This window comes from Esox lucius, chromosome 16 (assembly GCF_011004845.1).
Source record: "Esox lucius isolate fEsoLuc1 chromosome 16, fEsoLuc1.pri, whole genome shotgun sequence".
Lineage (NCBI taxonomy): Eukaryota > Metazoa > Chordata > Actinopteri > Esociformes > Esocidae > Esox > Esox lucius.
In genome coordinates, this window is record NC_047584.1 from 16,404,187 (window position 1) to 16,430,519 (window position 26,333).

General features: G+C 45.1%; 1 protein-coding gene across 5 annotated transcripts in view; it reads right to left on the minus strand.

The window, feature by feature from the left end:
• osbpl6 (oxysterol binding protein-like 6) overlaps window positions 1-26,333 on the minus strand; it is a 42,622-nt gene that overhangs the window by 7,639 nt on the left and 8,650 nt on the right. Inside the window, exons 2-17 of one of the 5 annotated variants that reach the window (XM_029113493.2) lie at window positions 25,710-26,012; window positions 17,642-17,764; window positions 17,461-17,514; window positions 17,002-17,115; window positions 16,089-16,343; window positions 14,331-14,469; window positions 9,780-9,883; window positions 8,945-9,037; window positions 6,912-7,092; window positions 6,623-6,756; window positions 4,494-4,601; window positions 3,974-4,105; window positions 2,859-2,946; window positions 2,251-2,504; window positions 1,259-1,396; window positions 238-301 (exon numbers count right to left, since the gene is read on the minus strand). In XM_029113493.2, coding sequence (XP_028969326.2) covers window positions 238-301; window positions 1,259-1,396; window positions 2,251-2,504; window positions 2,859-2,946; window positions 3,974-4,105; window positions 4,494-4,601; window positions 6,623-6,756; window positions 6,912-7,092; window positions 8,945-9,037; window positions 9,780-9,883; window positions 14,331-14,469; window positions 16,089-16,343; window positions 17,002-17,115; window positions 17,461-17,514; window positions 17,642-17,764; window positions 25,710-25,871 — 2,143 coding nt within the window. In that variant the 5' untranslated portion in view covers window positions 25,872-26,012. Of the gene's footprint in view, window positions 1-237; window positions 302-1,258; window positions 1,397-2,250; window positions 2,505-2,858; window positions 2,947-3,973; window positions 4,106-4,493; window positions 4,602-6,622; window positions 6,757-6,911; window positions 7,093-8,944; window positions 9,038-9,779; window positions 9,884-14,330; window positions 14,473-16,088; window positions 16,344-17,001; window positions 17,116-17,460; window positions 17,515-17,641; window positions 17,765-25,709; window positions 26,013-26,333 lie in introns of all 5 variants that reach the window. The other 4 variants (XM_029113492.2, XM_029113495.2, XM_029113494.2 and 1 more) reach the window with 4 other exon arrangements.

Consider the following 26,333-nt stretch of genomic DNA (forward strand, 5'->3'; position numbering starts at 1 on the left):
TAATGATATAGCACATGAAGGTTAATGATATAGCACATGAAGGTTAATGATATAGCACATGAAGGTTACTGATATAGCACATGAAGGTTATTAATATAGCACATGAAGGTTATTGATATAGCAAATGAAGGTTATTGAGATAGCACATGAAGATTGATGGTATAGCAAATGAAGGTTATTGATATAGCACATGAAGAATATTGAGGAAAGAGCAAGTGTGTGAGCCTGGTAACCTACCTTGCCAGAAGGTGAATTTGTTAGAATCAGCGTGACAAGCTGAGATGGGTGGATGGTGGCTCACCTTTAAGAATCAAATGCCATATGTCTTATTAGTGACAACACTGCTAGATTGTTCTCTTACAGATAGAATGCTTAGCTGCAGCATTGTTGACTCTAGAGGAATATCACACGCATGTCTCCATGAGATGATGTCATTATAACCCAAAATATAACAGTTTTACTCCATTGGTTGGGAACAATGGACATTTAAACAAAACACTATTATGACTTCAAGACATGATGGAAGCTCTATTCTTGCATTTTAAGTCTTTTTTAGCAATTTGCATGTGTATGTTTATCTAGGCATGTCCCTCAGCATTTTACCACAGACAGGGAACCCATTTGTAATTGTTTCAACTAAGGATACTAGCTTTCAATGAATGTATCTCATTCAAAACAGACTTAAAATCAGAAAGCCTGAAAACGTGTTGAGAGAAGAGTGTGAGTCATTAAATCGTGACCATCACATCACCCGCGTGTTAACAGCTGACACCAGCACTCAAGCTAAGTACAGAGAATGTTCAGTCAGGCCAGGGAGAACAGGCTGCTAGGATCTCCAACCAGAACAGAGGAGGCAGGAATGACGTCGTAGGCCTTTAAAGGCTGTTCCCCTACTCAACTGGCAGACTGGGACACTGTCTTCTTAAGCACTCTGAAAGCCTTCAGACCTGACACTATTAGTCCGCAGCTCTGTAATACAACACTGTAGCCTGCAGCTCATGTGTCTATGAAATGGCTCTACTGCATGGCTGACCTAGTCTGGAACATCCTAGACCTGGGGAACATCAGTGTATTGTGAGAGGCCACCCGTCTGTCCAGACCAGCGGCAGCGCCGACTTGCATTTCAGGCTTACTAATGCCCGCATATTCATGACACAGAGTCTCCCACTGTCCTTTCACCGCTACCCAGAAGTACAACGTGGGTTCCGGGTGAGCGAGACGTCACTGGGCCCCGGGGCCACACCGGGATCAACCCTACCTGCTCAGCGATAAAACACATGCCCTTGTCCTCGCGGATGCATTCGTACGTCTCTCCCAGCAGGGGGTTGAAGGGCTTGCTTCCCGCTCTGTAGTATGTGGAGGAGTATCCTGAGATGACGAACGCCGCCATGATGGCCTGGGGCAGAGAAACATAAACGCTGTCAACAACGCTCGCACTGTCAAACAAACACGACGCATCAGAGGCCTTCCATTAACGCGCCGGCTGGCACTGCATTGAAACACTATTGTACTTAGTTGGCTGCGCAGTGTTCATTTATCATTTCTTCATAATACTTGCCCCTGCTAAATCATTGGTAGGGACTGGTTTACAATTAAAGATCAGGATATTTTTTATTTATTTAACAAATGCAAAAATAAATTGGCACATCACAAAGACATGGGAATGGCAGATGTGAGACTGAATTAGATGGACAGCTGTATCAGAGGGACATATCTCTGGGCTGGGCTTTAATTCAGACGGCAGCCTGTTTACTTAGGCTTCGTCAATGTTGATGCCATGACAACGGACGGATAAACAATGTTTGTCAGCGCCATGGGCTGGAGTCTCCTGAATGGGTCAGTGATTGGACGCTAACGTTGGTGACCCCATCCAAATTTAACAAATTCATTAACAAATGAGTCTCGGTCTCCCAGATCTCTCCTGACCAGTACAGAGTTCCCTCAGTGTTAGCTGGTTAATTGGTCAGCCATTCTTGCCAGTTACAGAAATATAACCTTTTACCTTCTGCTGGTAGAGAATGTAGAGTTGTATTAGAGACTTTTCTAACTTGAACCATGACAACACAAGAATCGTAACTGAGTGTTTGGGTCGTACCAAGAATCTGAGGAGAGTGTTTGGGTTGTACCATGAATCAGAGATGAGTGTTTGGGCCGTACCATAAATCTGAAGTGAGCGTTTGGGTTGTACCATGAATCAGAGGTGGGTGTTTGGGCCGTACCACGAATCAGAGGTGAGTGTTTGGGTCATACCATGCGTTCGTAGGGGTCCTGGGTGTCGGCAGCCCTGTCCAGTAGCTCGGTGTACTCCAGCTCCTCACACATGTGCTGCAGGGTGTTAAGCGGCTCGTTGAGCTCCACGGGCATGGACACCTTGGACAGGTCCTTCCCGATGTTGTTCCTCAGGATGTTCCACAGGTTGATGTTGCTGCAGTCCGGCGAGGGCGCAGGGAGACACGGCCGCCGCCCGTTACGGAAGGCACTTCCAGCCAGGTCTCCGTTCGGCACTGAAACGGGACGAAAAGGTTGAGGGTCTGAACTACGGGGCCTTGCCAAATCCTAGGCCGAAACAAATCACAGCGGCCATAGGTTCATCACATTTAGTCAGCCTGTGTATTGGGACAGTCTTCTGTACATTACACTGATATCTTTCAAAATCCCTGACTCCAGCTCTTGGCACACGGTAAGTTCTTCAAGGTCAATACCTGAATCACTGATGAATGACCTGGCCCGGGCAGGGGAGGGAGGGGGTTGATTGGCTGGATCCCCAGTCACTTAACCAACTCTATCAAATTAACCCCCGCCCACCCGCTTTAATGGAAGAGGACAGATTAGATAAAGCTTCACGCGGGGGGACCTACTCTGTCTGGAGACGTTATCGGTCACGCTGGCGTTGTCCTCGGAAATGTTATCGCTCACATCGCTGACGTACGACTCATCGTCCGAGGCCTGGGGCGAGCAGGGGACAGAAGAGCGTTGGTACAGTACACACACTCAGACAGCACTGAGCCAATATCGTGGACACACACATGCACGCGCGCTGCCTCACACACACGCGGCCACACTGCAATTTGCCAGTGGCTAGCACACTGCAGTCAGCGCTGGCCACCTCTCCCTCTCTGCAGTAATCACGAGAGGAGACACTGCAGGATTCTCCCCCATGTTATTATATATGAAGTAACACCCAATGATCCCACTGACAGTGCCAGAGAGCTGGGTATTGTGGCTGCTGGCCGTAACGGCCACCGCTGCGCTACAGCCAGCTGCCGAAAAAGCTTTTCTGGCCATCAGCGCTGGTTCGAATGAGCATGGCCCCTGAACCAGAGGCCCCTGAACCAGAGGCCCCTGAACCAGAGGCCCCTGAACCAGAGGCCCCTGGCTGGTGATCTATCTCCTCGGTGAAGGATCCTTCAGCAGGGAACAGCCAGGCATGCCTGATGGCTCTTAAGGGGCCAGACTGCCTGGTGCTTGGTATTCATGACACCGGACCTGTCGTGGCAGTGAGTGAGAAAGGCTATTTCTGTGGCTTAGGAAACAGAGAAGAAGCAGCATCAGCCTGGCGGATGAACCATGTCCAATCCATAAAGAAGGGCTTATCAATGAGAACATGGAGCGGAGCGATGTCAACGTTTCTCATGCCACCGTGCTTTAGGATATTTCACATTTGACTCATTTAGCAGACTTGCTTATCCAGAGCGACTGGGCCCAGTCGGGGGATTTAAGCGGCATCATAATACAATAGAGGCTGGAGAGCCCCCCCTCCGGTTAGTCTGTCTTTGTCTGGGTTTCTGTGGTGTGTTATCTCTGTGCCTCACACTCCTCTCATTAACCGCCGACCAGCTCCATCTCTGCTCGGCCCTCGGCCATGCTTTATCAGAGTTCCCAGCACTTGGACAAGTTTCGCCTCCCCCTTCCTCCTCTTCAGTCTGCTCCTCACGATCCGAATGGAGCCCCCGTTTTTTCAGCCATCTCTTACCTCGTTCTCAGACGAGCTGGCGGACAGGAGGACCTCGTGGGCGTCGAAGAACTCCGAAACAGACTCGGACATTGACAGCCTGCTCTCATTGGACGGCTGCTGAGTCAGAGGGATCGCCATTTCCTCACCAGCCTGTAATGAAACACGGAGAGACACAATCAGTCGTCAGTACAAGGATTTAGACTGAAAAATCACAAAACTGCAGGTAGTTGGAAGTATGGCGTCATTGGTGACTTTATTCTTTGAGTTTTCCTGCTAGGGGTCACAATGTTATCTGTGTGCCTTGATGCTAGGGGCTGTCTAACGCAAAGATCAGTAAGCTGACCAGCCAAGACATACTAGAAGGGCCATCATTCTTTAAGGATGGGAATCAATACTCTAATTGGCAAATTCAATAAGCGGAGATTACAAAATGCTTTCCAGTTAACTAAGGCTACAAGGCCAGGTCTTCAACTAAAAACAACACACCGGGTCACAAAAACGTTAGCTGAGTGGATCCGGTAAAAGATGAATGAGCTACCTCGTCAGGGCTGGTGATGATGTTCACGCTGACTGTTTGTTCAGACAGGACTGACTCAGAGTGGATCCGGCCCAGCCGAGTTTTAAGCTCTGCATTCTGGGACAGGGCCTGAAACAAAGACAGATAATGGTCAATCCCTGGATTGGACTAGCTAAACATACAGGCAGTCAAACCAGACCTATACTATTACATACACTCACCTAAAGGATTATTAGGAACATCATACTAATACTGTGTTTGACCCCCTTTCGCCTTCAGAACTGCCTTAATTCTACGTGGCATTGATTTAACAAGGTGCTGAAAGCATTCTTTAGAAATGTTGGCCCATATTGATAGGATAGCATCTTGCAGTTGATGGAGATTTGTGGGATGCACATCCAGGGCATGAAGCTCCCGTTCCACCACATCCCAAAAATGCTCTATTGGGTTGAGATCTGGTGACTGTGGGGGCCATTTCAGTACAGTGAACTCATTGTCATGTTCAAGAAACCAATTTGAAATGATTCGAGCTTTGTGACATGGTGCATTATCCTGCAGGAAGTAGCCATCAGAGGATGGGAACATGGTGGTCATAAAGGGATGGACATGGTCAGAAACAATGCTCAGGTATGCTGTGGCATTTAAACGATGCCCAATTGGCACTAAGGGGCCTAAAGTGTGCCAAGAAAACATCCCCCACACCATTACACCACCACCACCAGCCTGCACAGTGGTAACAAGGCATGATGGATCCATGTTCTCATTCTGTTTACGCCAAATTCTGACTCTACCATCTGAATGTCTCAACAGAAAGCTAGACTCATCAGACCAGGCAATATTCTTCCAGTCTTCAACTGTCCAATTTTGGTGAGCTCGTGCAAATTGTAGCCTCTTTTTCCTATTTGTAGTGGAGATGAGTGGTACCCGGTGGGGTCTTCTGCTGTTGTAGCCCATCCGCCTCAAGGTTGTGCGTGTTGAAAATCCCCGTAACTGAGCAGATTGTGAAATACTCAGACCGGCCCGTCTGGCACCAACAACCATGCCACGCTCAAAATTGCTTAAATCACCTTTCTTTCCCATTCTGACATTCAGTTTGGAGTTCAGGAGATTGTCTTGACCAGGACCACACCCCTAAATGCATTGAAGCAACTGCCATGTGATTGGTTGATTAGATAATTGCATTAATGAGAAATTGAACAGGTGTTCCTAATAATCCTTTAGGTGAGTGTAGAACATCCGAGGCTTAAACTACACACATGACACCGGCACTCAATTACGTGACCATGATCATGGGCTAAGCTCATATAGCACAATCATCTGTGGTGTCCCAGCAGTCACTCCCTCCTCCCAGGTCGCTGGCCCCTATTGGAATAAAGGGCATCATGACATCACAAGTCTCCAGTCATCCATTGACTGCCAGATACACCAGACCAGCAGTTCTCCCAGGTCTCCTCATTAAGAACCAAGCGCTAGTGGCCGGGGGTGCAGAACCCACTGCCTCTGGTGCACACGTTCTGCTGGAGAATGGGTTCAAATCCGGCCCGCTGCCCTACTCTACCTCTCCCCACTGTTTACACCAAATAAAGTATAAAACTGCCCAAAACATATCTTTGTATACAATAATGTACAAAATAAACAAGCACAATGTGAAATGTTTGGCAATTTCATTAAAGCGATGTCAACTGCCATCACAAGAGCGCACATTTAAATCTTTGGCTACCCTAAACGGTCAACTTAATGAACTAAGCGCTGATATAAGTCAGTTGATTTGGATTTTTTTATGGTGTTGACTTTTTGACTAGCCTGTCCTCTTTCCCATCTCTAGATTTCTCATGCAATGAAAGTAAATCAGCAATGACTGCTCAGTTTTCACTATCATTAGCTAAATCTCACTTTCTGACAATATGATGGATTACAAATGGATACATTCTGAAAGAAATAAAAAACAAACTGAACCCGTGCCTCATCAAACAAATAATATAAGTCAACCCCTTGTTGCAGAACACCTGATCTTTATTCCCAACACATTTCAGATCTAGTGCACAGAATATTTGAAGTGATGGTGTGAGTTCTGACAAAAACAACAGTATTAAACATTAACGACCACAGTTCCCAGTGCAGAGGGATCCTGGCGCAACTGCCAGTCTCACCTGTGACAAAGACTTCCTGAGGTTGACGAGCTGGGCAGACTGGCCCGATGACTGCTCCTGGTCGGACAGAACCGTTTTGATCTTCTCCTTCTCGATAGCCACCGTGTTGAATGCTGACTTCAGCAGAGAGTGTACTACCGACAAACAGGAACCAGAAGTCACTTCAATCCCACGCCCTTGATTACTCACATCTCCAATCAACAGACGTCCTGCAGTACCAGTCAAATGTTTGGACACACTCACCCATTCACTTGAATTGTAAAGGCTCTCAATGTGCAAATGTGCGCACCTTTCTGAGCGATGAGGCAGAAGTCCTCCTGTAGTTTGATGTAGTCTCCGCTGCACTCCATGCTGTCAGGGGTGGGGTGGGAGGCGGGGGTCTGGAAGTCCACCAGCTCAGCGCACAGGTTCGGGTTGGAGGAGTGCAGACGGACTGGGGACATACTGGTGCTCACAGGGAGAGAGGGGACCTGAGACAGAGGGCGACGGGGTCACGGGATATCCCACCGTGGAGACTTGGTTTTGGGTATTGAGTTGTGCAGTCTACAGACACAACGGGAGAAGGTGGGCCTCCATTCACCTTGAAGTTTTCCCGCGCTATACGTCATATCATAGAACAGCTGTAAAAGTGTTATTACGTTTATGTTTTCTGACTGAGAATAACATTTCACGAAACGTACAGGCCCAATTGGCAGGTTTGGGGGTGGGGGCTTTGCTTTCCGAGGACACATTGCTATGTCGATAACTGGTTATCAGATCCCTCCCCACTCAGACCACAGTCATATGAAAAGGACCGGTTGAGTTATTCTGTCCCATTCCATTGGAAGTTTCTGAAGTAAGGGAGTGGTGTACCTTGGAGTCTGCCGATGCACAGCCTGGGGTCCACGGACACAAAATGTGTACAACAACAAAGGATTAAACAGATTTTGGCCCAAGGGATTAGAGTAATAGGTTTAGAGAGTGTAATGCCACACAATCAAATATTAACTCTTGACACATAAGGTATTGGTATCTACTGTACTCCACCAATCAAGTTCTCAGTGTTATGCTTTTGGTGTGCCCCCGCAAAAAAAAAAGGAAAAAAAAGTTTGACTTAATTGCATTGTGCAGGATGTTTGCTATAGAGCAGCAACAACAATAATCTCTCTGCCCCATGATAAAATGTGTAGAGTTGAAGGAAGATGGACATTTCAAATATTCCTTGTAAGGGCCTAAGTCTTGGATCCTTCAGCCACGCGATGCTGAAATCATGCTAAAACTGTTTAAAATGCTATGTTTAGCCCGCCTGAGTTCACTTCTGAAAAGTAGGGGGACCCAGATGAATTTGGCTTCAGAAAAGAGGTTCCCACTCCCAAAACCATTAAAAACCCCTCAAGTAATGTAGAAAATGGCTGCATTGTGCATTGGTTCCAGGAGCATTTGTCTCTTCGGCTAAACATTTAGACTGATGGTAAATAATAGATACTCACATTTGTGTATTTGTTAACATCCCTAAATGAATCAAACCGCTAATTCATATGGGACAGCTAAGCACAGTTGAAGAACCTTTGTTCCAACCAACGTTCTTCATGAGTTCCCTTACCTACACATAAACCAGTTTATTTGCTTTTTAAAAAATAAAGAAAAAACGCATTCCCATTGTTCCTACTGGACTGATGACTCACTCACTCACTCACTCATTCATTAACACTACGTATCCCAGAGGGCAGCTGGTGAAAAAACTGTTGGTTCTGAGCTACATAATCTACCAGAACACACTTAGTGATAAGAACTCTGCTTCGGGAAGGAAAAGGCTTTTAAACTGTCCGACGATGCTATGAGCCACTGGAAAGGTCTTTTTAAAAAAGTGTTAAAGGAATTCACTACATGACTGATCTTTTCCTGAAGTAGTATAGAGTGCTAAAGAGTAAATGGTGTAATTTAGTTAGTGGTTCAGTCTTTCATATTATGATAAGTACAAAAGGACATTGAATTTAAAGGCAGATAACCAAACACGTTCTTTATACAGAATATAATTGCATAACCCCTGTCAGAGGAACTACATGGCTTCATGCAGATGGCATTGTATTCACACTAGACCCCTTTGGGTTGTAGTGCACTAAAAAGTGAGTAGGGTATTTGGGATACAGTCCATAGGAAAACATTTGGCAATGATGGGCCAGTGTTTTCTCATACAAATAGCAGCAGAGTGAGTGTGTTTATAAGACTGACTTGAATGTTTCTGGGCCAATTTATATGGAAGCTAGAAAATAAGGCTATTCAAAAGAATCACTGTGTGTGTGTGTGTGAGAGACACTGGAAATCGAAGGAATAAAAAGGTACCTGAAGTTGTAATTTGGCATCTTTGCCGACACTTTTTGTTCTCCATCTTCTGTTCATGCGCTTGTCTTTCTTTGTCATATTTACACAATTGCTCTATATTACAAACATGAATCAGAATATGTGAGAGGTGGTTAATAGGACAAGCAAAGGTTGCATCATCACAAAGAAAACCGCAATGATGACAGATTACAAACAGAACATATCAGCCAGCCTCCTCTTACCAGCCTCCAACAAGAGACAAACACATACTGTTAGCTACGAAATGAAGGATGTTATCTTATCCACTGAATTGAGGTTAAAACAACTTTATTTTAAAGGCCCACTGCAATCAAACATTTTCCCAAGTAATTTTTTTCTCTTCATACTGCACGACAACTGATGAAATGAACTGTATACAAAAATGGTTAGACAGGGTCTTTAATGAAATGCAACCATACAAAGCAAATGGCCAGACATTCAAGTGTGATGTACGATCTTCATCAAATGCTATTTTTTTCTACATTGATTGGAAGAGCAACAAGAGCCACAATGAATGATGTGAGTCTATTTGGGTGTGTTGGGGAAAGGAAAACAGATTGGGCCTCACTGACTGAGCATGAGTTCCAGACAGCGATACACCCCTCCATTACTTCCTGGGCAACAGACCGGGTACCCACCCCCCTCCACGAACTCCTCCCTCAGGAGAGAGTCTGGGATTCACATTAACAATACTCAGACACCACTGTGCTGACATTCTCTCTACTCCTGCTGTGTGTTCTTGTGTCCGAGTGTCTTGTACGTGTGTGTGCGTCTGCATGTGTGTGTGTGCGCCTGCAATCGTGTCAGCGTGTGTTACCTGGATGTCAGTGAAATTGGGCGCTGACTGGGTCCTTTGTAAGATCTCCAGGCTCTGGAGTAACTTGCTCAGCTCAATCAGACTGGACTGGCAGCGGGCGAGCTCTGGAAAGCACAAGGCAATGTGTCACATGCATAAAGGCCACGGCAAATGTGACTCATCGTTTCTCACTGTCACTGCAGTGTTCAGGACATGAGAAAGGTTCCAGAAAAAAAACACATCACAATAAAGGTCTAGACTGGCAAAACGAGACCATAAGACAACAAATCCTCAACATGTCATTATGAAAATGCCACATTAATTATGGACACTTGAATGTTTTTTGTCATGTGAAGTAATCAGGTCTTCTTGTGCTGTAGTCAACTTCTGACTATGCTAAACAATGCTGTGGAATGACAAAGATAAACAACAGCAATAAATATATATATTTAAATATTATTTATCTACATATATACTGTACAAATATCAAAGTTGATATTGTAATATAAAATGTATAATATATATATAGAAAACATTTATTATTTTGAGAAATCAGTGAAATAAATAATAATCAATAATTATATTAATATATTGAATATGCTTTAGGCCATCAAAAACTTGCTTGCTACAGTGAGGGATTATTTTTTTGATCCCCTGCTGATTTTGTACGTTTGCCCACTGACAAAGAAATTAATAGTCTATAATTTAATGGTAGGTTTTTTGAACAGTGAGAGACAGAATAACAAAGAAATCCAGAAAAACGCAATGTCGAAAATGTTATACATTGATCTGCATTTTAATGAGTGAAATAAGTATTTGACAACATAATAGTTGAAATATTTCTGGCTCCCAGGTGTCTTTTATACAGGTAACAAGCTGAGATTTGGAGCACACTAATCTCAGCGTGTTACCTGTATAAAAGACACCTGTCCACAGAAACAATCAATCAGATTCAAAACTCTCCACCATGGCCAAGAACAAAGAGCTGTCCAAGGATGTCAGGGACAAGATTGTAGACCTACACAAGGCTGGAAAGGGCTACAAGACCATCGCCAAGCAGCTTGGTGAGAAGGTGACAACAGTTGGTGCGATTATTCGCAAATGAAAGAAACACAAAAGAACTGTCAATCTCCCTCAGCCTGGGGCTCAATGCAAGATCTCATTTCGTGGAGTTGCAAAGATCATGAGAACGGTGAAGAATCAGCCCAGAACAACACGGGAGGATCTTGTCAATAATCCCAAGGCAGCTGGGACCATAGTCACCAAGAAAACAATTGGTAACACACTGAGCCGTGAAGGACTGAAATCCTGCAGTACCCGCAAGGTCCCCCTGCTCAAGAAAGCACATGTACAGGCCCGTCTGAAGTTTGCCAATGAACATCTGAATGATTCAGAGGAGAACTGGGTGAAAGTGCTGTGGTCAGATGAGACCAAAATCAAGCTCTTTGACATCAACTCAACTCAACGTGTTTGGAGGAGGAGGAATGCTGCCTATGACCCCAAGAACACCATCCCCACCGTCAAACATGGAGGTGGAAACATTATGCTTTGGTGGTGTTTTTCTGTTAAGGGGACACGACAACTTCACTGCATCAAAGGGAAGATGGACAGGGCCATGTACCGTCAAACCTTCCCTCAGCCAGGGCATTGAAAATGGGTCGTGGATGGGTATTCCAGCATGACAATGATCCAAAACACAAGGCCAAGGCAACGAAGGAGTGGCTCACGAAGAAGCACATTAAGGTCCTGGAGTGGCCTAGCCAGTCTCCAGACCTTAAACCCATAGAAAATCTCTGGAGGGAGCTGAAGGTTTGAGTAGCCAAACGTCAGCCTCGAAAACGTAATGACTTTGAGAAGATCTGCAAAGAGGAGTGGGACAAAATCCCTCCTGAGATGTGTGCAAACCTGGTGGCCAACTACAACAAACGTCTGACCTTTGTGATTCCCAACAAGGGTTTTGCCACCAAGTACAAAGTTTTGCAGAGGGGTCGAATATTTATTTCACTCATTAAAATGCAAATCAATTTCTAACATTTTTGACATGAGTTTTTCTGGATTTTTTTTATTGTCATTCTGTCTCTCACTGTTCAAATAAACCTACCATTAAAATTATAGACTGATAATTTCTTTGTCTGTTGGCAAACGTACAAAATCAGCAGGGGATCAAATACTTTTTTCCCTCACAGTATGTCTTGTTGTCCTGCATAACATTCAATTCTCTCCCCCAATGAGCTTTAAGAGGCTGGTGACGATAGAAGAAACCAAAGCAAGAATATCCATTGTATTTCCTTGATTCCTCAAATCATTGCAACTTACCTCTTTCTCAAAACCCAATGGATAAGATTTTCAGGGGAGGGGCCTCTGACATTCAAATCCAAGGGGTTTTGAGACGGAGAGGTGAGACGAATAGAGCAAATGCAATTGAGATTCTCCCAACCACAGAGGGGGCAAACATTTGACAGCTATTACCATTTTACACACCTGACTGTACATTCTTGCCACACGCACACTTCATAACTGCTGCAACCAGGATCTTTTTACTATTCATTAATGCTCAGGCTGTGTTACTATTACTAATGCACAATTTATATATCCCCACTCTCCCGAAAAAATGCATATGTAAAAACTAATATTGTACTTGTCACTTTATCCATTGGCATCCTCATTGTTATTCACATTACAATATTTTTTCAATTTGTATATATTTGTATATTTTCCATTTACTAAATTATTCATATGTTGTGGACAGTCAGGTGGATTGGGCAGTCGTGTGTATCTGGAGACATTTAACCCTGTTGGTGGACAATGTAATAATTTGAAAGGGTTTGAATGAGGGTGTTGATTTAACACTTTTCAAAGAGCTGCTTATTTAACACTGCTGCACAATTTATACGTTCAATGACACAAATGGAATACATCAGGTGTCTTCAAATATTATTTGAGAAGGTCCATCCATCCATCCATCCATCTTCTTCCGCTTATCCGGGGCCGGGTCGCGGGGGCAGCAGTCTAAGCAGGGATGCCCAGACTTCCCTCTCCCCAGACACTTCCTCTAGCTCTTCCGGGGGGACACCGAGGCGTTCCCAGGCCAGCCGGGAGACATAGTCCCTCCAGCGTGTCCTAGGTCTTCCCCGGGGTCTCCTCCCGGTGGGACGGGACCGGAACACCTTCCCGGGAAGGTGTTCCGGAGGCATCCGAAACAGATGCCCAAGCCACCTCAGCTGACCCCTCTCGATGTGGAGGAGCAGCGGCTCTACTCTGAGCTCCTCCCGGGTGACCGAGCTTCTCACCCTATCTCTAAGGGATCGCCCAGCCACCCTGCGGAGAAAGCTCATTTCGGCCGCCTGTATCCGGGATCTTGTCCTTTCGGTCATGACCCAAAGCTCATGACCATAGGTGAGAGTAGGAACGTAGATTGACTGGTAAATCGAGAGCTTCGCCTTGCGGCTCAGCTTTCTTCACCACGACAGACCGATACATTGACTGCATTACTGCAGAAGCTGCACCGATCCGTCTGTCAATCTCCCGTTCCATCCTTCCCTCACTCGTGAACAAGATTTGAGAAGGTCCAGTCACACAAATGTCCAAGGTGGCAAAGAAACTGAAGGACACTGCCCATTCTCAACACAGTAACAAACCCCACATGGCGACACATGGATTCCCAGACTGGTACTACTTTCACACCTCTATTGTGTGAATGTATATTAAATTGTGGTGGTGGGCTGTGGAAAGTGTTCTCCTCCAGCATGTGTGTACTAGCGAAACATCCTGCTTCTCTGAATCAGCCTTGCAAATAAACAGCTAGAAATAAACTATTATTCCCTATTATGTTGTCAGCGGCTGAGTTGTGGAAGGACATAGGCGCAGAATCGAAATAACAGGAATAATCCATGTTTAATGAAACAAAAGGACCCAAACAAAACAAAAAGCAGCAACCAGTGACGTGTGCTAACTGATACACAGGAGGAAAAAAAAAAACCCAGAAAAGAACCACACTGGCAAAGCAAAACAAGGGACTTAAATAGGGTCCCCAATTGGAGGCAACGACCGACACCTGCCTCCAATTGGGGAGACCAAAAGAATTGGAGGTGGCTAGATGTGCCACCTCCTGTCCTGTCCTGACTATGCCCCGAGCCCAGCGCAGAGATGGCTAGGGGCATAGCCAGGACGTGACATATGTATCCTTTTTGAGGAACAGTATTGGTTTAAGTTTTTTGAAAATACTCTTTCTATAGGAATCATTACAATTTGCAATCACATAAATGATTGTGCCAAGTAAAACCCTTCCTGCATCGTAATACTGTAGGCCTTGATTCAACTCATGAATTATACTGAATGTGTCTATGCAACTCCTTTATATATTAATGTAGTCAGATGGAAATAAACTAGGAATTATCTTTAATGACTTTGTAACAGCATCAAACTCTGACCTCGTTTTAGACCCTTAGGTTCTCCTGTTGGCAGCGAAAGCAAATATATTAGTCGTTGGATGGATGGCTGTAATCAGCGGGAGGAATGGACGCCTTTCAACAGTGACGGTGGTTGGAAGGAAACAAGGAATATGGTATTCACCTTCTGTGCACTTGTCCATCTCCTCTGACTCCTGGAGCCATGCGGCCACCTTGCTCTGTCCGTTACTGTAGGAGGCCGGCAGGCTGCTGCTGCTGGGAACGGGGGAGGACTGCCACGGTGGGAGGAGTGTGGGGTTGGGCTGCTGGAGGACAGGGAGAAACATGCTTGGTAAGTTAACCCGCCTCAGCAATAGTACCACAACACCTACAGGGCATGCACTGTGTAGGCCCCTCGGGCGTGGTCTGCATGCCACAGACATGGACTTAAGTTAGCAATGGCTCAAATGTTCTGCGCTGCGGCGTCTTAGACCACTACAACTCAAACCTTTTTTTCCCCCCATGCCAAGTGAAGAACTCATGCCTTCAAAGACAAAAATCAAAGAATTCATGCTTTGTAAGAGAAATGGGTATTATACTGTATGTTTTTAAAAGAGGTACACTGTGCGTGGCGTTCCGCTCAATATCTCGAAAACCATCAAAGATTTCCGATTTGGAAAAGTAACGATTTTGTGCATCATTATCACCACTTCAAAGGCGCGGTTCTTTGTAGACCCAGGCCCTGTGAGAGGGCTGATCCGCAGGAGGCCGGGCAGACCCAGACACAGGCCCAGCTGCTCCGAATACAGGCCTGTTTGATGAGGCCTAATGACTTAAGTCTGCCAGAGACACTAACCTCCTGGGGGGACATCTGCCCAAACACCTTCACAGGCACTAGGTGGCAGGCCTCACAGTACTGAGGAGATACTGTAGCACCCTGCTTATCTAGAACATTTACATCTACGCAGGAAGATCTGACAAATAGCGCTGCAGGAGATACAGAACAACCCGCGCCATTAGAACATTAAGGCCATATCTGAGTTCAGATTTTGAGCCGTTAGTCTTATAATATGCCCTGTAACTGAAAATGGCTGTTGGCAGTAGGAGAGGCAGTCACAAATGAAAAGGTTGAGTGGCTTTATATTGAAATCTTTATATCTTTGCATATGGAAGCCGCCATAATCTCGTCCACCAGACGGCTCTATCTGTCGACTGACCTGGATTCACAGCGACTCAGAATGGAACTAGAACGGAAGCCATCGGCTGCTTACAGTGGGGAGAACACGTATTTGATACACTGCTGATTTTGCAGGTTTTCCCACATACAAAGCATGTAGAGGTCTGTCATTTTTATCATAGGTACACTTCAACTGTGAGAGACGGAATCTAAAACAAAAATCCAGAAAATCACATTGCATGATTTTTAAATAATTAATTGGCATTTTACAGATTTCTACAATTACAGACTTCCACATGCTTTGTAAGTGGGAAAACCTGCAAAATCGGCAGTGTATCAAATACTTGTTCTCCCCATTGTCCTTAGTCCATTCACTGATCTAGCATCCCCCTTAGAACCCCCCAACTGTACATGGACTTCAGAGAGTAGGCAATGCAAGTGCCAAACGAGGAAGTGTGATCAGAAAATCAGTACGGATCTGGGAATTGCATAAACTTGAAATACCCTACTCATCCCAATGATAAAATAGTCAGTACGACAGAAAATATGAATTAATTGCAGATTGTACAGAAGTCCAATCTGATATAACCGCTGCAGGCTCGGCCCAGTTCACCCCTCCAATTTGATAATACCCCTTTCAAGTTCCACTTTGAAGATCCGTGTTACCAGGTTTCTATATGCAAAAGAAACAGAGCCTGGGGACGAGGTTAGGGCCAATCACTATATGAAGCCAACCTGAGTCAGACAGAAAAGAGCTCAGCTTACCACAGCAGAGAACAACTGTGCCGAGCTAACCGCCAGGGAAGAGAGGCCCACCTTTACGTCATGTTGTCCTGCAGCGGGGGAGGGGGCTGGCTGGGGGTGGGGGTGTGGGTGAGGTATGGGGGACTCAGCGCTGGCAGGCGGTGGAAATGTCCTTATGGTGGCGTCTCGGGGGGAGCGGACAATCTCGTTCTGCCGGTAGAGACGATGGTGTCGCAGTTTGATCACCCAGGCATCGAAGATGTCTGGAGACTTGACCTGTAAAGAGATGAGAGTGAAGGAGAGAAACAAAGGGGAAAGAGCCTGGTGTTAGATTGACGCCACGGTCACCTAGACTACATAGAAATTGTCATGAACAAATATCCAAAGTATCAGACACCACTGGCTCCCTTCAACTACCTAATCAACCCAACATTGACATTAACCCAGCCCTGTCTAGACATCACTGGCTTAATAATCCAAACGTAACCATATCTGGCATTTCATTTCTGCATCTTGCCCCATCCCAGACCGGCTCATTCCTGTTTTGCTTGATGTGCAATAAAGGGAAAATATTTTTTGCTCAATGTGCAATTTAAGAGATTCAATTTTAAAATGCAATTTTACAGACCCCCAAAAAACATTCTGATGGGATTTTGTCATTGACCTGGATTAAGAACATCTCGTTCAGTTTTTTTTCTCTTTGAATAATAATAATAATAATAAAAAAAGACTTTTACATAACTTGGGGAAAAATGTAAAATATTTTATAGGGCCTGCTGAAGAATTCTTCATGAAACCTCATTTTACTCTTTTGTGTTCACCACAGAAACTTTGCTGGAGAGAACTGAGAACCATGTGTAATTGAAAGCAACAGCAGAAGCTCTCATGGCCCAATTGGTCGGAGACCCCTCGCCCATACATCCATCAAACCTACCTTGAGATGGTAGATATGCTCCTCTGTGTCCAAGTCGATGCGGCGGGCCCTCTTCTTGATGGACATGACTGAGAGTCCCACATCAATGCAACCATGCAGCTTGCCTTTCTGAATCTAGACAAGACAGTGAAGGCCAGTCAACATCATGCAGTAAGGCCAGTTTGCCAGTTCGTTTCACAGAGATCGAGGCTGACAACAGCACGGCTGCTTCCAGGAAGCAGTGTCTCAAAGAGGGCTCTTTAGACTCATCTGATTAGTGTGGACGCAGCAGTTTTGCTGGTCATTTAGAGATTTCCTGCAGACTGACATGGTTAGCTGGAACACAATGGGCAGTGACCCTGGGGGTGTTTCTGCTGAGTCACCATGGTGCCATAGTGATGCCAACCAAGGATGCCCTCCGTCCTTGCCCAGTCCGAGCCCTCTGTCCCTGCCTTATGGCAACTAGTCAGAGTTACTCACATCAATGGGCGACTTGGAGTACTTCAACATCCCATTATCCAAGACAAAAAACCGCTGTGGAAAAACAACAACAGACATTGACTAGGTCAATAACAGTATGCTACTTTTTTTTATTTCTGAAAGGGTTTCGGTGACAATTACATTTATGTTTTTTGTTTAATAGTCAGCCATCAGGCCTTACCTTGTGCCAACCTTTGAGTGGCCATTTTCTCTTCTTCAGCATGAAGCCCTCATGTTTATCTGGCCTCTGGACGCTGCTCTGGCCGATTTTCAGCCCCTCAATGATTTCCCAGCTGTCTGCCTCCTAGGGATGTAAAGAAACAAAAAACAGGGCCATGTCTGACCTTATCTGTTCACTTCTCCAGGCCCAGCGAGAACGACAAAGAAAATAGCAACAGTTGTGAAAAGGCCGGGGCCACATCCTGCTCCCTGTAAGCACTATGAATAATACATCCTACCAGAGACAACAGAAATACAGAGACAACAGAAATACAGCCAGCACAATTAACTGTAATAAATACACCTGGGAATTCCGGTTTACCTATTCACCAAAATAGTGCCAGATTGAAGATCTTTCAGCCCATTCAGCATTTCTACTCCATTAGGTTTCCCTTAGCCTGCTCTGCTGTTTCGGTTGGCTCTGCAAATCGCAGCCGCCCTCTGTGGTTTGGAGGTGCCGGGGGGGCGGAGTCGGGCGGGGAGACGTAAGACGCAGCAGAACTGTCCCGCTATGACTGAGACCCACTGGGATGCGTGGGCCAAGTGATGGTCCGCTGAGGTCACAGCTCAATACCAACCCGTATTAGGTGCCTGCTAATGAGCTGGACCCCTGCAGCGCTGACAGCCCAGTGTGTGTGTGTGTGTCTGTGTGCGCGTGTGTGTGTGTGTGTGGGCGTCTGGGTTTGCATGACAGGCTGAGCCCTCACTTCCCAGGGATTACAACAGGTTATGAAGGACCATGAGGCCTTAATAACCAATTCCCTGGGCAAAACAAACTGTTGCTGCGCTGCTGAGCACAAAAACACACCTACACCCTTGTAACGACCTCCTCAGTCAGGTGTGTGTGTGTGCGTATGTTTACTATCCAACTGGGGACCAAAAACTCAATGATAATAAAATAAGGAACATTTAACCGGTCTACACAAGGAAAAAGGGTAAGATCTACGGTAAAAGCTTAAATTGGGGTTGAGGTTAGAATAAGTGATTCTGGGTTAGATCTGGGGTTAATATTCTGTTTTTGGGGTTACGGTTACAGATTCCTAAAATGTTTGTGTGTTATCTACATCCATGTGTACATATCGGGTCCAGCTGTCCTCAGAAACAGTATAACCTGTCAAATCCGTCCCTGCAAGGTTTCTTGTCCCGCATAGTCACAGAAAAATTAGATTTTCCCGTTTTTAGGGGTTGGGTTAAAGAGAAAACATATGAGCATAGTGATACAATTGGGGTTACGTTTATGTTTGAGCATTATGGGTATAGGGTTATTTATGTTTATTTATGGTTATTTATTTATTTATGACTAGGTAAGTTTAGGCATAAAGGTTAGGTTACTAAGGGCTAGGGAACATGAATTTCCGGTTTTCTGGTCCACAACTGGACAGAACTACAAACATATGGGTGTCTGTATGAATGTGAGTAAACCACATTAGACATCATAATGAAGATGACTAAGTTGACATGACCTCAGTGTAGAACAAATGAGCCTAACGTGGTCTTTCATCCAACACAGTGCAGACCACAGCCGGTATCAGGCCTGTTGTAATCTGACTTGGCCAGACTGTGTGGGTAAACGGAAGAATCTGCCAGGAATGAGTGGGAGGAGATAACAAGCAGCATTAGCTTCATTTCTATTAGATTTTGTCACTGGTCATTTGGACGTGTCAGATTGGTTGAAGGCAGTGCCTAAACTGGTGAGGGCTGGTTTATAGCCTGGGTTCCTTAGGATGGGCATGAGGCTCCAGACACAAATAGGAACCCTGTGACCACGGTTCAGCTCCAAACACTACCACCAGAATCACCCTCACGGCAATACTGTGGTGTTTCCTGTTTCCTTTGAGAATGGAAAAATATGATGCTGACCTGACAAAGAGGAGGAGGATGAGGCTGTTATGAAAGCGTCCTAGACTGCTGGCCTCATTTAGAAGACCCTGGAGAATCTCTTAATGACGCCTTTTTGTTGTTGATGAGGAGCTTCGGTTGCACAGACAACCATAGAGAAAATCTCTCTGTATGTTTATGTCTCAGCCACACTGGGGTTTATTTTATACTGTTATTCACAATGCGACCATGTAGTCACCATCCATCACAAAGACGACTGTTTTTTATAGAAATAGTTCTGTTTTGAACAATTCTAAGTGAATGAAAACCGCAGTTGCCTCTGATGCGATGACTTCTGTATAGAATCAACATGAAGTTAGTAAGCAGTTAGTGTTGTGATGGAGGTTAACGCGGCGTTCCAACACAAATGAGTCTATTCTTTTCATAATTAGTGTTCCGTCTTATTACGTGGGTAAAAACAACAAGCTCGAAACTTACAGGCAGTCAAAGTAGATTTTAACACTTTTTTTTTTTATCTCATTGAGGGTTAATATACTTAGCCAGTAAAGCATACATTATTATCGAAAAGTTCATCTGAAATGATGCATGAGCAGAGCAATAGCCAAAGCCATTATGAGTAGGAGGACTGGGTTGAAGTTGCCCGAGAGTTAAATTAATGTTGCATTTCCCCCACCAGCTTAGTGGAAAGGCAGCCAATGGATGTCATGACTGGGCCTAGGGCAAACAACAGCCTGAGCGATGACTGCATCATTTGAAGCTTACTCTAAACACAACTAGCACCGTGAGATTTGGAGGATTAAAATCACTGTTTACAGTTGAAGCTCTGCAAACAATTCAAAGGAGTAAACGTGAAATAGGTTAAAGGAGTGATTTGTTAACAAACTAGTTAAATGTGACCTGTCAACAGCAGTGCACATGCCCGGTCATAATCATGTATGCAATGTTGACATCTGTGTGTTGGTTTTGGCTGTATTTCCATTATAAGTGAAATCCATTGATCAAGGTAATGTTATGCCTCCGACCATTGCCAGGCATGCATAAACGTCTCTTTTGATAGTTTATATGTTCTATTCCAACTGTTGCGGTGATTTAAAACAAGGCGAGATGCTAAGATTCTAAATAGATGTGTAGAAAACATCTAGCGTACTTCTAGTCCACATGGATGATAAACAAAGGTGAAATATCAGAAGAGGTTGGTTTGGCTTGGAATTTCCATTCGTGTGGGGTGGAGTCTTTCACCTCTAGAACATTTGAACAAAGAAATGAATGAACCAGCTGAGCACATTACATGACATTTTACTTCTGTGTTTCAGAGATTAGGACTGTTCTGTTCTATCCCAGTTCAAACCCCAAAGCAGCCTTGCCATTCTAATCCCTCGATTTGAAAAGTTCAACAGACCATCCCCCAAAAAATACATTTCAAAGGAATTAATTTAAAACAGAAGACACTTAAATAAAAAACATGTAGGATATTTTTGCTCTTCCTTCAATAGGAAAAGGAACAGACCACATCCCTAAATCTGTCCTCACGATGCTGGAGGGCAGATGGACTGATGTTGTGCCAATGATAATACTAGCATGTTGTTGTCCCAGTAAACAGGTTTCCAGAGCTCCAGGTGTGTTAACAGACAATGAAGAACCAGAGCAAAGCCTCCGTCTACTAAAACAACTTCCCCTTGAAATTATTATTAAAATGCAGAGTCATTGTTCTAACTAAAAAGGTATATCAACATGACAGTAAATAAAAGCTAGCTTATGCGACAACAAAGGTTAAACTATTTACTACCTCAACATCCTCTCAAAAGTCAAACATCCTAAGGATCAAAATAACACTGTTTTTATGAAGGAGCTTATTTGTGGCCGTACCACATGAGGACCTGAGCCTAATAAAGCATTTATGATAGGAACCTTCCTTCCTAAAAGCTTTCAGCCAATCTTCCCTACCTGGTTTTACTACACTGGAAAATAATTTAATAGCCATGATATCCACAGGATGCAACTTTCTGATTATTTTGCTGCTTTAATGCTTGTGATGCATTATGCATCTATCGGTTTGGAAAGAGTTATAAACCTGCGTATTAATGACCAGGCTATTGATGTCTTCCCTGATAAGGTAACAAACTACCCGATACGTCACTGAGCCTAAATGATCTCTGTGACTCCCTTGAGACCTGCCTACCTATCGAAACACACTGGAATGTAGCCTACATTCACCTCTACAATGCAATGAATAAAAGCCTTACCGTAGGTAAGGTGTTTTGAAACAGCCGAAAGGACAATCGGTCCTTGGGGACATCTTAGAGTAAATCGGGCCTATAAATATCAAAACCTATTGTACACAGCAGCAAGAACAAAGATCCCATGACGGCTTCATCTGAACCATCTGTCTTCCAAGAGAATCTGCTTTGGAAAAGCAGCACCGAGGTACAGCCAGTCAGAGAACAGACAAGACTGCAGCATATTGAGGAAATACAGCGGCATAGCGCCTGGGCATTAAGAGAATACTGGCGTGTTCACTGTGTACTGATGCACCAACAAACACCCTCAGCTAATGCTAACCCCACAACACTGAGAAAAAGACTTTGTGAAGAGCATTTCTCTGGTCTTTTGTAACTAACTAAAGAAACTCACCAGGCAGTGATTTGCAGCTGAACACCGAAAGCATACAGGCCCAACTTGACGGATGTTAATGCAAGAAACACACCAAGTACCAACTGGGAATTAGCATCAACCAACAGCCGATCAACAGCAGACAGCCTAAGTGCCAGGCATTGATAATAACTGCCAATCAGACTGTAACAAGCAATTCTGGATTTTGATTTGCAATAAAATGGAGTCTGTGTGGAGATGTGCCACTGTGCTACTGATGAGATGTCACGTAGAGGGACATCATGTCACCACTGGATGAATGCGACATGGCGTCCTGTTCCCTATATGGGCACTTCCATCAAGGGTCAACCTGAGCATCCATTAATACATCTAGTAATTTCCTGATTTAATAAGATAATAATCCTTAACTGTGTAACATAACCGAGCATGTAACATCCATAAAAAGGTGAAACATCCATAAAAGAGGTTGTAAAATCCATAAAAGTAATTTCTCTTTATTTAAAAAAAAATGTTTTATTAGTTTATTTCTTTCTAAAATGGCTATCAATGAGATAAGACAGACTTTTTGCTATGGTAAATCTCCCAAAAAGTATATGCATTTCAAGTAAAATTTTGCCCTAAGCCATATTTAGAAATTAGTTTTATTTTTCAAACAAAAATAAATTCAGAATGTTCCCAAAAATGTTTTTCTTTAAGATCAAGACTTGATGCACATCTTGCCTGGGCATTCTGCTTGTAATCACACTGCTCACTCAACCAGGAAGTATTTGGCGGTACATACTTGGTCAGAGGAGAACGCTAGCTCCGGACTAAAAACATGACTTAACTTGCAGGCAACTGACCTCCCACAAGACATCACTACCAATTCACCACGGAGAGTGCTGAGGAAATCGGCACTGTCCTCAGAAATGACTTCATCCACTCTGAGACAATAAACTTAAGGTTTGTTTGGACCGCCCCATACTGAGCCCTGGTCAGAAGTAGTGCACTGCATGAGTGGAAAGGGAGAAGAGCACCAAGGTAAACCTGTAGAGCAGAAGGAAGATGCCTGGCCTATAATGGAGAATCTGTCCTGAGGGGATTTCTGGCAGTTTGGGAAGGCAGGTAGGAATGGGCAGCGGTAGTGTGTCGGCTCTACGCTCCACTGACGGCAACAGATGGCACATTTACAGTACCCCACCCCCCCACCCCCATAACAGACTGGCCATGGACTGTCCATCAAGGAGAGGATCTGGAGGCCAACCTCAGCACAGAACTGGTAGGGTGTTTGTCATCTCTTTCAAGGATTCCCAACATCTCACAGACAGTACATTAGCCAGGTCTCTTTTGGGAGAAATGAAAAAGCTATTTTGACCTCAATGGGGTAGCCTGGTTAAAAAAAAAGAAGAAAATAGTTTAAGAAAAATTGGACTTGGTGGTTGGACACGGGGAAAAAGACAAGCACAAAACAAGAGCTTGGTTGGATAAATGGCTGCACTTCACCACAGTGAAAAGGGTGGACATTCATTCTGTCAACAGCACAGGCGGTTCATCACTTTTTCATCTGCCGTCGAAACATACAGGGAAGCTGCTGTTTCAGATGCCTCTTTCTCAATGTCTCAAAACCATCTTGTGTCACCAACAGACGACAGATGCCCATTAAGGCCTATAGGTTTGAGTGAATACTGTGTGCTGAATCAGTGCCTGTGTATGCATGTGTGTCTGTGTGTTTCTGTCTGTGTGTGTAAGATACTGCACGAGGTGTCTTCCATAGCACTTGTGATGGTCTCCAGAGTGTTTTGTGCAGGTCAGCAGCACAAGGGGAAGTGACACGTTATGATCCAAGAGGGGCTGGATCTCATTAAGGCTTCCCTTACAGGAATAGCCACTGCACTCACTCCTTCCCCACACACACACGCCCTGCAGCCCAGCCCACCACAGCCTTTTCCTGGGTCTGCTGTCTGACTGCACCGCTTCCCAGAGCCCTGGGGAGGACGGAAACCTTCTCCAGCAGAACACACGCAGATGCACGCTGAATATTCCAATACTCTCTCAAACACACAGATACAGAAAAATACTGAAAATACTCTCTCAAACACACAGATACAGAAAAATACTGAAAATACTCTCTCAAACACACAGATACAGAAAAATACTGAAAATACTCTCTCAAACACACAGATACAGAAAAATACTCCAAATACTCTCTCAAACACACAGATACAGAAAAATACTCCAAATACTCTCTCAAACACACAGATACAGAAAAATACTCCAAATACTCTCTCAAACACACAGATACAGAAAAATCCTCTACTCACTCAAACAAACATATAGGCTACACAATAAAAACAGTAAACACTCCCTGAAACCCACATATACACAATCAATTCACTAAATACTCTCTCAGGCACACACCAATACGCACTGAACACTCTCTTCACAAGCTATCCACAGACAACACAGAATCACAGAGTTATCTAGATTAGTCCTGGTGCTTCGGTTAAGGCGTCACCATGGTGATGGCGACGCAGAGCAGGGCTGCGGCTAGTGGTGCCTTTCAACTCAGAGCCAATGAAGACACGGGATAAGCCAGTAATAATAAATCACAGCACAACAATAGCTGTGTACTGAAGACAATCCACTGGGACTTAAACTGGATCTATGGTAAATTACTACAGTAATGAAATAGAACTGCAGTCACTATGGGCCAATAACATGCTGTAGGCATCACAGTCTCACAAAGGACAAAGTAAGGTGAATCAATTGGACATGCGCCTTGATCGTCGTGCGCGCCTCCTTCACCCGCCACTTCAATTAAACTCATCCAATCAGAGGAGTGGGAAAGGCACATGAATACGCTAGCGACGTCAGGGTTAAGTTGGGGAGGAACAGGCGAGAAGACGCTCACAGGGCCTGTTTTGTACACCGTGGGTTAGACCTGTCCTCGGGCAGATACAGTGAGTGTACAGTGTGGGCCTCAGGCTCCCCAGAGAACTCCTCTTCAGAGAGCAATCTCCCATGGTTACGGGGGAATTCAGCTCCCACACAGCAGAGCATACCAGAGCGTGCCACATGCTCAGCAGACCAATCGAGCTGGGGCCTTCTCTCTCTGCCTCGTGCATAATTCACGACCCGCCGTCGGAAAAGCCGTGACGTCATGGATTCTAGTGCAGTGTCCTGTTTCTCAGGGCCACGGTGATACAGCACTTTAGTTCACAGGGCGAGACAGGAGAAGGAAGGCTTCCGCGTGGTACGCCTAATGGGGCGAACATTTAGGGGCACGGTCAACAGAGGACACAGCTAAGCCTAAATGCTTGGAATTGTCACCGCCACTCTGCAACACAATACCAGATAAAACACCACAATACTGACAATAGCTAGTGACATCCAATCCGTTACCAAGTTGTCGGCAGCACACATCATTATGATAGCAGGGCTCTCCATAACAAGTCACGGTCTATGAGCTGCCACTTCCAGCCGGTCTGTCCCAGTCAGTCTCAGAGGACCAGGCAACCAACCGCCGCGCTAGTCACTGTCCCCAAAGCAGCTGATGGTGTCTCGCCCCCCCCCCGTCTGTCGGCTGGGCTTGCCCTGCTTACCTGGCGTCCGTCGCGCTGGGATGAGGAGGAGGACGAGGCGCTCTTGTGCGTGGGCGTGGACGTCTTGTGGTGGTGCTGCTGGAGGGGCGTGGAGCACCTCTCCTCGGTGCTGGTGGCGCGGTGGCTCGCCTGGCTGGGGTTCCTGTGTTGGTGGTGGGACATGGCTGCCCTCCCCACGGGGCTCCCCGACTAGACTGTCTGTTCCTTCCTCAGCTGCGGCTCCGGGCGGCGTGGGCAAGGAGCATTATCTGAGGCTGATGAGTAGCGCGCTTCCCCCCCCCACCCGGATCAGGCTCCTCTCATCTGCGGCAAGGAGACAGAAAGACAGACAGGAGACATAGACGTTAGGCGATGCTAACAACGTTTTCCGTCAACGTATACTTTCAGTGCGTCCAGCCTGGAGCCTCTATTAACTGCCAAGATGCATGTGAATTGTAAGGAGGGTAAAGCGCTTGGGCCTCTCCCAAGCTTCTGAAACAATGCACCGATCTAAAAACGCAACCCAGACAGAAGCAGAGACTCTTAAATAGTCTCTGCATTTCCTGATTTTCCAACCTGTTCCTCTCAAATTACACTTTGCTCCACCGTTTGTCTTCCCCTGAGCTTTTGATGATTATGTTTGTT